The 11,552-nt window shown below is 53.6% G+C and overlaps 1 protein-coding gene across 1 annotated transcript; it reads left to right on the plus strand.

The window, feature by feature from the left end:
* The first annotated feature begins 286 nt into the window (after window positions 1-286).
* SHOX (short stature homeobox) lies at window positions 287-10,132 on the plus strand. Its single transcript, XM_006876252.1, has 5 exons — window positions 287-563; window positions 4,339-4,547; window positions 8,399-8,456; window positions 8,672-8,760; window positions 9,887-10,132. Exons 1-5 carry the CDS (start codon window positions 287-289, stop codon window positions 10,130-10,132), a joined length of 879 nt encoding a protein of 292 aa, XP_006876314.1.
* The last annotated feature ends 1,420 nt before the right edge of the window (window positions 10,133-11,552 follow it).

Here is an 11,552-nt window from a genome sequence, read left to right on the forward strand (position 1 = left end):
CAATTGCTGGCCTGAAGGTGGGGGAGAGATAGCGCCCGGCGTGCGTCCGCTGCCGAGTCCGCAGCCGTAATTGCTGCGGACAGGGAGCGCTGGGGGTTGGGTTAGGGAGCCACGTATATATAAATAGTGTGATCTCAAATTGAAAAGCATAAAAAACAGCGGGAGGGACCTGCCCCTGCGCCGAACGTCCTCTACGCCGTGGAGGACGGACCGCAGCCCGGCTCCCAGCCAGTGCCGCCGCACCCCGCGGACCCTGCAGCCCCCCACCCCCACCCCCCCAGCTGCCATGGAGGAACTAACTGCTTTTGTCTCCAAATCTTTTGACCAGAAAAACAAGGAAAGCGGTATGGGAGGCGGCGGTGGCGGCGGCAAAAAGGATTCGATTACCTACAGGGAAGTTTTGGAGAGCGGACTGGCGCGCTCTCGGGAGCTGGGCAGTTCGGAATCCAGCCTTCAGGACATAGCGGACAGCAACGGTCACTGTCCGGTACATCTATTCAAAGACCACGTGGACAGCGACAAGGACAAACTCAAGGAATTCAGCACCGGTAGGGTTGCGGAAGGTAAGCTCCTTGGGACGTTGACTGGACCCCTCCCGACCGCGGGGCGCCACCTCGCCGCTGAGCCTGCCCACCCGCCGGTTGCTGGTTCCGCTTGGCGCGGGGACGCCCGGGAACCGTGGCTCGCTCTTCTTCCACCCCCAAAGCCGATTCCTTTCGCAGAACGGCTCGGCTGGGAAGGCCCGGGCAATCTATCAAGAGTCTTTGGAAAGGAATGAAATTGAAGACGCGCGGAGATGGAGGGGGGAAAGGCAGGGCCGCCAGGGAAGTCTGGGGCTGGGGGGCCAGTGGTGGGACCGCGCGCTGCCCGCGCACTCGCTCCCTGGGGCGGTGGCTCTTGGCGTCATCGCGGGAACTTCCCTGGGCTGGCGTGGATCTTTATGGATGTCCCGTGACTATGGTCTTCTATGGGTAGGGCAGATGCGTGTATGTCCTTCTGCCTGTTCTTTTTCTATCTACCACGACGCACACTGAGAACGGCTCATATCTTGCGGAGCGCCCCATGCATGGCCTGCCTGCCCCGGAGCTAGAAACAGTGCGTTCGCGCTGGTCCGCGGTCTCTCCGGAAAGCAGCGCGCAGAGACCCGGCTTCGGAACCTTAGCTGCCTCCTCTCACGGAAAACTTTCACTTGACCCGTGAAGAGATTTAATCTAGGGAGATCCGAGTCTGCCAATTAAACCCGTCCTGGCGCCTCATGTGACCCGGGATCTGGCCGTGGACTGCCTTGTCCTACCTAGGCTGTGACAACGCCGTGGTCCCGCTGCGGGACACGCGTCCGGGCGCGCACACCCAGGCTCCCTTGGTAACTCTCGCTCCCGAAAATTCCGCAGCTGTACAATCCGGAAAAGAAAGGCACACATTTTCTGGGTTTACAGGGTTGGGCAAGGTGGTCCCTGCCGGTTGGAGGACGCATACACAACGCCAGGGTTGCTTGTATATAGAGTCAGCACAAAATTGTCTAGAGCCCTCGGAGACACCATATTTTTCTTTACAAACGGGGAGACCCTGAAGCTGGTAGCTTTGCCTCCCTCAGCTGTCCGAAGTGGAGGGGGTGGGTGGTCTCCCTTCCTAGGAAGCCATTTTTCCCCTTTTAACATTCCGGCTCCACCACCCAGCACTGTGGGTCTGAGAATGCAGAATTCTGGGGACGGCTGGCACGCAATTGAAGTGTCTTTCTGAGGCCTTGTAGAAGGGGAAACCTGGTATCGCTAGAACTAACCCTTCTGGCCATCTGTCTGCCAGAAAACCCCAGCCACCAACAACCTCCAGGTTCAGCTAGGCACCTTGATGTCTAATTCGTACAGAGTTCACTTGATGGAGATGGAGTTACCATGACCGACACATACCTCAGGGGTTTACAACAGAGTCAGGGCCTTCTGAGCTCTATGCCTCCGCATTAACTTCCCAGAGGTTGGACTCTCTCTTTCCTTTTATCCTCTTAATATAGAGGTAGGGGGACCCAAAAAGGGGGCAATGCACTGGACCCCAAGGTCGGTTTGAGCGGCAAGGTCAGCAGTTCAAAGTCACCAGCTTCTCCTTGGAAACCCTATCCGGGTTGGGTCGCTAAGAGTTGGACATAAGTCTAAGGCAATTAATAACAACAGGAAGAGAGCAGAGCTCAATTAGGAATCTTCAGAAAGTGGAGAGAAAGACACTGTAGCTAGGAGAAACCTCAGCAAGGGATCAGCTTGGAGACTCAAAACCTCTCACTGACAGTGGGGAAATCCTAGAAGGCCTCAGCGTACACTTGCAGGATTGGAATGAAGGAGAAGCAGGAAGGAGGTTCTATGAGCCCTTGGAGAAACCCAGCCATCTGGGGGGTCTCTGGGAGCCCCGTGTGGTGTCTCCTGATGTTGCTGAGGACTGTTGTCTTGATGTTGAAAGATATGACAGCTCAATTTCTCAGCTGGGCCCAGTGGTGGGGCAAAGACTTCACTAAAGAAGGTGGAAGACCAGCTGGGGTCTGCTTTGGGGAAGGATTTCCTGCAGGAGATGGCTAGGACATTTTTTTTTGGAAACTTCTTACTTCCAGAAGACCTAGGACTGAAAGCCTTTTGGGGGTTGTGCCCAGGGATTCTGAGTCTGGGAGGCAGGCAGGACTCAAGACTGGTTCTCCCCCCCTCCCCCCCAGGCTACAGAGATCCCTGGGTGTCTAAATGTGTGCTCAGCGGCACACAAAATTCTAGACACTTGCCCTGCCCCTGCTGTGGGTGCATGGGGTCTTCCTCCTTTGACAGCAATTTTCTGGGATCTGGAAACTTCCAATGGATTCCCTGTGCTATCTTCAGATGAAGGGCTTCCGAGGCCCAAGCAGAGCTCCTTGGAGTAGAGAGATTATTGAAGGGCAGGGGGGTTGTTGAATGCCACCCCTGATTCTGGGGCTTTAATTAGAACTTGGGGTCTTTTTTGCCTGCACCCACAAGTCTTGTGGCCAGACAGAAAGAAGAGGAACACAGGAAAACATGACTTAGACTTTAGAATTGAAGTTTCCACCAGCCACACATAGAGGTGGATGGCTGGGGGGTTGAGGAAGATCTTTCTTTTAAACCCTGGACAAGGTTCTGTATTTCTTGGAAGATGTTGTTGTTGTTGTTGTCAGGTGCCATCGAGTCAGAACTGACTCATAGCGACCCCATGCTATGTAGAATGAAACAATGTCCGATCCTAGGCCAACCTCACTACCGCTGCCACACTTGAGGCCATCAATGATGCCACCTGGCTGATCCATCTCGTTGGGGGTCTTCCTCTTTTTCTCTGACCCTCCACCTTACCCAGCATGACATCCTTCTCCAGGGACTGTTCCCTCCGGACAATATGTCCAAAGTAGGAGAGACGAAGCTTAGCCATCCTGGCCTCCAAGGAGCACTCTGGCTGCACTTCTTCCAAAACAGATCTATTGGTTCTTTTGACAGTCCATGGCACTTTTAGTATTCTCCTCCAACACCACAACTCAAAGGCATCAATTCTTCTACGATCCTCCTTATTCACTGTCCAGCTTTCGCATCCATATGAGGCTATTGAAAACACCATGGGTTGTTGGGCAACTCTAAATGTTTGCACCAAACAAAGTGTCTTTCTAGGCGCCTCAGGGGAGTGTTGAGCCACCAGAGGTGATTGAATTAGAGACGTTCACCAAGAAGGAAGCCCAAGGCCTAGGCCTGGAGCGCTCAGACCCTATCCCAGTGTGGCATTGGTTCAATGTTTTGCTTTTATCCTTAAGCCCCTAAGAAGTGTGGAGGGTGGTGGCCACCTGCCTGGTTTCTCAGCGTCTCTGAGGAGGCGCCGACCAGGCTGGCCCAGTTCTGCTGCGGTGCAGCTCCTAGCAGCAATTCTGGGGGAGCCCGACCCCAGGTTTGGCCTGGTCTCATACTGCTTGTGCCCTTCTGCGCTTCCCTCCCTCTGACACTTGGGCAGGTTTTTCTACTCATTTTGACTTAAAAAGTGTATTTAACAACGTCCTTTCAATAATAATAATAAAAGGTTGAACTATGCCAACAGACACCAAGTGGGTAATTGAGGAAACAAATCGGAGATGGGACTGGGTCGCCGGCAGCAGTCTCTGAGTCAGGGCGATTTTGCATCCGATGGCCCCTTCCCTTGTGGGCTAGGTTCTTCAGTACCGAGATCTTGATGGGGGCAGGACCCCACGCAGGATGGGGAGACATGGGCCGGGACGTCAAACCCCGGGGGATGGGGGTGGGGGGGGGTGGGGTGGGGTGGGGAAAGGGGCTAAATAAAGCCTTTGGACCCCTGGCCTCACCTGAGCTCGAACCGCAGGTATCTACGAATGCAAAGAAAAGCGGGAGGACGTAAAATCCGAGGACGAAGACGGTCAGACGAAGCTGAAGCAGCGACGAAGCCGCACCAACTTCACCCTGGAACAACTCAATGAGCTGGAGCGGCTCTTTGATGAGACCCACTATCCGGACGCCTTCATGCGTGAAGAACTCAGCCAGCGCCTGGGGCTCTCCGAGGCACGCGTGCAGGTAAGACCGTGGCCAACCCACTCCGGCAGGCCAGCGTGCGCCCCTCGGCCCAGGAGCCGCATGCGCAGGGCACCGACCCACTAGATACCGTTGGGTGGTTAGGAATTTCAAGCCTTCTGCCCTCGTCTCCTAACTGCCCTCCCTCCCCCTCGGTTCCCCTTCTCTTTCTCCGTTCTCCCCTCTTTCTCAGCCCCCTCCCACTCCTGTGGTGGGGGGCATCTGGATAAGCTAGTCTCCTGCCCGTGCGGGGCCGGATTAGCTCGGGCAGGGCATGGGGGCTGCCGCATCTCATTCCAGGGATAGCTCATGAATTCGCGGCGCCCCATCTGGCGAGTCAGCGTCAGCCGGGCCTTGGGAGTATGCAGAAAGTGCGCAAAAGGGGCGCGCGCGGGCAAGGCTTTCTCCGGCACTGTGAACATTAAATTAATTTATTGATGGGAAGGGGTAGGCGCCCAGGATGGCTTCCCCAGGTTCTGAAGGTCGGGCCTGGAAGGGGATTCTCCCTGTCCGATAGTTTCTCACGCTTTGGGGCAACAGTAGAAGGTCCCAGCGAGAAGGCCCAGGGACCCGAGTATGAATAAATGAAACGAATATTGTTCCCCGAGGAGTGTCCCCTCGGGAGCGCAGGGAATTGGAGAGAGGAATTAGCGAGGTTTCTTGGGTCAGTAAATTGAACGACAACTTCACCTGATTTTGTGTCTGAAACGAAAATGCAAGCGTGTTTATCGGTACCAACGGACACCATCTTTATTTTTTAAATACACTGTGTGTGTGTGTGTTTGCGCGTGGAGGTTCGTTGTTTTCTTTCCATCTTTTCCTCTCAGCGCAGTAAAATGCTTACAAGATTAAATAAACACACGCCAGGCACTTTCTAACTTTTCTGACCAGTTGCTGCGTCTCCAAGATGTAAGTAGGGTCTCCCTGTAACCCTTCTCCCAGGGAGAGGCAACCCCCCACTCCCCCCCGCACCCGTGGCCGTAGCGAGGGGAGGAGGCTGGCCCCGCGCGCGTGCGCGCAGTAGCCCGCTGGGACCCTCTCTCCGCGGAAGATGGATAAGACTGCCCCAGATAAATTAATGAAAAGATTAAACTTTTGCTGAAGGGGACATCAACTTTTTATGTCATCTCCCTGTGTCTTTCTGCCTGAGATCTGTAATATCTCGCAGACCTTGATGTACTGTTTCTATAAAAATAAATTACTTGTAATTTAATTCCACACTATTTCTTTCAGGAGTCTATTACTGAGTCGGGCTTTACTAGGCCATACTGAGTTACAGAAAATTGGTTCTTGGGTGCCTTTACATCTGGAAAAAAACTAAGAGGGAAGCTCTAAAATTCAAGAGAGGGGGTGCGGGGGACATAGAGAGAAATGAGTGGCTATCGATTTTAAGGTGAATTAAAATTTAACGACCGTAAATAATAATAAAAATAAACACAGGATATAAAAGAGATAATTTTCGGTTCGCCACAGGGGAAAACAAAACCTAAAAAAAAAAAAAACAAAAAAACCCAACCATCACACAAAGCGGAGGAGGAAGAGGCAGGGGGCAGGGGGCACTCATAAAAATCAATTCGTTATAACCTGTCTTGACTGAAGGTGGTGGTAGGCAGGGAGGAAAACGAAGAGTGTTTTCAGTTCATTGCAGTTACTGGGTTTTCTTGATCGTTGGCACAGCCTGTCCCTAGTTGTTAAAGGATATAGTTTCAATTTCGTGTGGAAATTTGCTGTAAATAAATTGCAGATCCTATGGAAGCTGGTCCTTATTAACCTTTTACTTTTACTGATGTACTGCAAGCTGTATCTCACAGCTGTCAGCGTTATAATTGGAAGTTATGAGACCACGGTGAAGACCAGGCAGTAATTTAATTACAACAAATATCTCTGGGTTTATGGCGCAGAGCTAAATTAAATGTCATTATTCACTGTCTGTAATGGAAATCAAAAGGAAATCGGATTAGAGCATTTGTAAAAGAAAGTCACGGAATGATCCTTAATGAAGAAATAAGTGTCTAAAACACTGTATTGTGCTTTAGTTAGCATATTCGATACTAATTGCAATCGATCCTTACTCAACCCAAGTCTGATTTATCGTCGATTAATGCACAGCCTAATTCATCACTTTTTATTCTTCATAATCTTTTTTTTTTTTTTTTTTCCCTCCCGCTGTCGGAAAAGTGAACTTCCTTTTTCCAGACTGAAATAGGATTCTGGTTTTGAGAAATGCCATTTCGGGGGAGGGGGGTAGAATTTGCTCTCGCGCGCATCTGGCGTCCCCTCCCAAGGAGGCAAGATGTCGGACCCCAGACAAGACAGAGGTACTGGGTCGTAACCGGTTCTTACGAACACCGAAAATAGAAGCGCAGGTTTGGAAACTAAGTAAAGATTTAGCAAGTTTCTACTTAAGAGGGGACTTATTAAAAAAAAAAAAAAGGGGGGGGCTTTATTCTGGGGGGCACCGGGAAAGTTTTTCAGGCCCCCTATACTGTGGTGGGACGAGCTTGCCTGGAACCTAGAACCCAGTTCCTACATGGAACCCGCTGGCCCATTGCTCCCCTCGCCGTGGGACACCCCGCCAACAAAGGAAACGCCTTCTGAACGGCCTGAAATGGAAAATGCGCTTTTGGTTTCATAAGCTGTATAGTGTTTGAATGTTTCCAGCTTCTTGGAGGTCTTCTGGGAGTCCTGGTGTGGCATTGTAGGATAATCACTGGACCGATGGGGTAGCTTTGAACCGCAAAATCAGCGGTTCAAACTCAACAGCCGCCCCTAAACTTATAAATCAGAACCGACTCCACGGCGCTTAACAAAAACAAAGGTCTGCCTAGGGTTTTCCATGCCGGGGAACCAGCTCCAGCTGGACGCGCAGAGCTAGGCGCGCGCAATTTCAACTCTAGGTCCCGGCGGAAGCTTCGTGTGTTTCAGACTTGCGCATGGTCAGGCACTTCCCACCCAGGTCACTGGTAGAGCGTGGAGGGAAAACTGCGAAGTCACTTAGGTAAAAATTAACGGGCATCACGCTACCCTCGTGTGGCGCTGCAGGATAATGCGTTGGACCGCCAGATCTGTTTGGACCTCCGGTTCAGCGGTTCAAATTCCCCAGCGGTCTTCGGAAACCCTATAGAGTCGGAACCGACTCGACTTTACAATAACAACCCTATCCAAGGTGGGGTGGCGCGGGCACTTCACATTGGACGTGGGAGTGTCAAACAACTCGCGGCGGGAAGGGGGTGCTGTTTGGAGTGTTGGGTTTGGGGAGAGAACCAGTTATTGTAGCGCATTTCCGGATGTCCGAGTTCCAGCACCAATTTGACAGTTGAAGGCCTCGTGGCCAGAAAACCTTGCAACGTAGGATGAAGTGTGCACTGCCTTTGTGGGCCCCAGGCGGTCCATATTCCTATCTTGTTTACTAGGACCACCATCTGGACTCATAGAAGTTTCTCGAGCAGGGCAAACAGGCAGGGAGTACTGCATTTGATTGGCTTAGGGGAGGTGTTGGAATTCGGAGCCCTCTTTGGTACCCACCTGCCTCTCTCCACGCTCTAGTCTGTAAGGCCTAACACAGACAGGGTGGTCGTGTGAAATGCCCACCTAGAAAGCCAGAGATGGAAAGCGGGTCCACTTACGGTGTACAGGTGTGTGTGTGTGTGTGTGTGTGTGTGTGTATGCAGAGGTGTGGACCCTCATAAAGCATTTGGGGTCCAGGAGGGAGCAGAACCCAGGCTAGGCAGCCAGTTGGGGTGAAGTTGCGGCAAAAGGGGCGGGGCTGAAGGGCCCGGGTTTCCCGAGGGTGCCTGGGACCCTAGGGTGCTTGTCCTCGGGACTCCTCATGGCTTGTGTCTGCTCCTCTGCAGGTGTGGTTCCAGAATCGGAGAGCCAAGTGTCGGAAACAGGAGAACCAAATGCACAAAGGTGAGGGACAAGGGACTAACCGGGCATGGGGAGAGACAGATGGCTGGGGGTGGGGTGGGGAGAAGCGCCGTGGGGAAGCCGTGGAGGTTGGGGGGGGGGACCAAGGTGGACACGTGCGGGGTCATGGTGAAACCGTGGAGGGCGGTGGGTGGGAGGGGTCTGTGAAGGTTTGGGGGGGTCTTGGATGATATTCACGCCCCCATCGTGCTCTGCAGGCGTCATCCTGGGCACCGCCAGCCACCTGGATGCCTGCCGAGTGGCCCCTTACGTGAACATGGGTGCACTAAGAATGCCATTTCAGCAGGTAGCGCGTTTTCCTTCCTTCCTTCCACGAGGGCCCGCCACCTCCTTCCCACCCTCCCCCCTGGCCGCTCCGCCCCCGCCCGCCGCCTGCTGGGCCCCAGCCCGGGAAGAAAGAGGACCGCATTTACAAGGGGACATTTATAGACGCGTTGGCACGTATTAAAATCACGCTGTAAAACTCCCCAAGTCCACGTTTGGGAAGGCAGAAACCTTACAAAACTTGGAACGTAAAGAAAAAATACCACCCACCCTGACGCCGGCTGGACCAGAGGAGAGACGCGCGGTTGGGTGGGAGGGTCAAACCCGCAGCTCCCTCGAGCGCCTCCTGGGCCTGGCCTCACCCTGCCCCGCCGGCGTGGTGGCCTCCAGTCGGACAGGCATTTCGCGTGAATGTGGGTCTCATGCTGCCCTGCATTTCGAGGGCCCCGTGGTTGGGGCCTTGGAGTCCAAGCTGAGGCCCAGTTCTAACCCGAGCCCCAAGCTGGGCGGGTTCCGTTCTCCCTTGGGCCTGTTCTTGGGGCGTGGGGGGCGAGTACGGAAGCACAGCGATGGTGGACTGGACAGCATTTAGTAATTTCGCTCTTAGGACGAGGGCCGGGTTAGAGTCAGAGTCTGCATGGTGTATGGTAAACACAGATAACGGAGAAGTGTAGCCGGGGCGCTGGGACTTGGAGTACCAACGCCGGAAGGGCAACCCCTCCTCCATACCTCACCTCACGTGGGCCCACCTCCGTCCATTGGAGCAAAGACCCCAAGATGTCCGCTACCCCATGCGGCGTCCCATAAAGGGATGGACTGAATGGGATATGGCCCTCAGAGTTCCCAGACCTGTGTGTTTGCCTCCAGAAAAGGGAACCCGGTCTCCCAGAGTGGGACGGGCTGATTCAAGTGACCAGACTCGAGTGACCTCGGGTTCCATCCTGACCCCCGCGAGGATATGGGGGTGGGAGCGGGGGGTCCCTTTGGATTCCTCAAGTCTGTCACTGAGCAAAACCACCGGTGTTCAGGTAACAGTGCCGACCCCCATCTCCTGGAGGAGAAGAGTGGGGGGAACCCCCCCCCCCAGCAGGCCAGTGGAGGCGCCCTATTAACCCCCTAACGCTTTGTTCCGTCTCTTGTATTTCCAGGTCCAAGCTCAGCTGCAACTGGAAGGTGTGGCGCATGCTCATCCGCACCTCCACCCGCACCTGGCGGCGCACGCGCCCTACCTGATGTTCCCGCCGCCCCCCTTTGGGTTGCCCATCGCATCGCTGGCCGAGTCCGCTTCCGCGGCCGCTGTTGTAGCCGCAGCGGCCAAAAGCAGTAGCAAAAACTCCAGCATCGCTGACCTGCGGCTGAAGGCACGAAAGCACGCCGAGGCTCTGGGCCTTTGATCGCCCCCTCCCCTCCCCGAGCCCTGGCCCAGCGCTCCGTCCTGCACTCTACCCCCCCGCGAGCCCCCGACGGACGCTCCCTGGGGACTGTGCAGCAGAGAGATCCGGGGGAGGGGGGCGCAGCCCGAGCCTCGTGGATACTGGTGTGCACGTCCTGGAAGCTGACCCAGGCCAAAAGGCCCTCAGCCACCGTCGCGCGCTCCTCTGCTGTCGACGTTTCGCCTGCATGTGGTTAAAGAGACACATTTTGAAGAGCATACCATATATTAAATAAAAGATCCCCGGGGCTGGTCTCCACTGAAGAGAACATTTCTTTCTTGCCAGCAGTATTCTTTCATGGGTCACGAATCAGCTGCAGGACGCGTGTGGATTTAAACGTGGACTTTCAAAGCCTCCCCCTAGCTCTCCTCTCCCCCCACACCCCCCAGGCAAAAGTCTGCAAGATTCCAGCGCCTCTGGCCACGAAGGGTAAAGATCTGGCAGCGGGAGGGACAGAACCAAACATCCGGGCAGATCTTCACCTCTGGGGGGACCCCAGACGATGGGACGGTTTTAAACGCACACACGAGTGACCCCAAAACTCCCGGACGAATCGAGATTTCATGTGCCGGAGAAAAGGAGACTTTATAAACTTAGTGTTTGATTGCTGAGTTGATATTTTTGCTGTTTTACAGAATTCAGAAGCAAGCAACTTGCCTCCAAAGGTGGACAGGTGGACGGAGGGGCTCCAAGGTGTCCTACCGGGGGCAGCCGTACCTTTAATGAAATGTAATGAATAGCATTCTATCAAGTGCAATATTGTAAATACGATCGATTTAAAGACAAATGGCGGTACACCCTGGATCCGTCCACCGCGGGCTGTCCACAAGACCTGGCCACGGGTGTTCCTAACCAGGGTGTCTCAGTACTTCATATATGCTTGGTGTGAGCTGTGTTGCAGGTGATTACAGAAATATGTCCAGGTGAAAGGGTTTGTTGATGTTTGTTTGTTTTTTAGAAGGGATTCTTTGGAGTGGTGGACAATTCCAAATTTTCTTTCTTTCTTTCTTTTTTTAATCTCCTTTGGTGTGCCCAAATATGCAGTCACTGAATATTAGTGTTAGCAGCCGGCTATGGCGTGGGGAAGGCCAAACCAATGTCAAGGATTTCAAACTGCATCCCTGGGTTTAGGATGGTGTTGAATTGTGGTGTGGGGTTTGTCAGGGAGCCCGGCTGGCTTTGTCTCCTTGGACATTCGGCCTGTATTTCTACTCTTGATGGCCAGTCCTGATCAAATAGAAGTCCAGGTACTTTGTGATACCTGACCAGGTAGACTAATAATTGAGTGCTGACTCTGTTTCCAAAATCTGACCCCTGATTTTGATCCATTTCTTCACACACACACACACACACACACACACACACACACACACACACACAC

The sequence above is a fragment of the Chrysochloris asiatica genome, unplaced genomic scaffold, assembly GCF_000296735.1.
Source record: "Chrysochloris asiatica unplaced genomic scaffold, ChrAsi1.0 scaffold00372, whole genome shotgun sequence".
NCBI lineage: Eukaryota > Metazoa > Chordata > Mammalia > Afrosoricida > Chrysochloridae > Chrysochloris > Chrysochloris asiatica.

Coding starts and splice junctions, on each gene's coding strand:
- SHOX (XM_006876252.1), top strand. CDS start 287: ATGGAGGAACTAACTGCTTTTGTCTCCAAATCTTTTGACCAGAAAAAC. Junction 564..4,338: donor CACCGGTAGGGTTGCGGAAG/GTAAGCTCCTTG, acceptor CTCGAACCGCAG/GTATCTACGAATGCAAAGAA. Junction 8,761..9,886: donor TAAGAATGCCATTTCAGCAG/GTAGCGCGTTTT, acceptor TTGTATTTCCAG/GTCCAAGCTCAGCTGCAACT.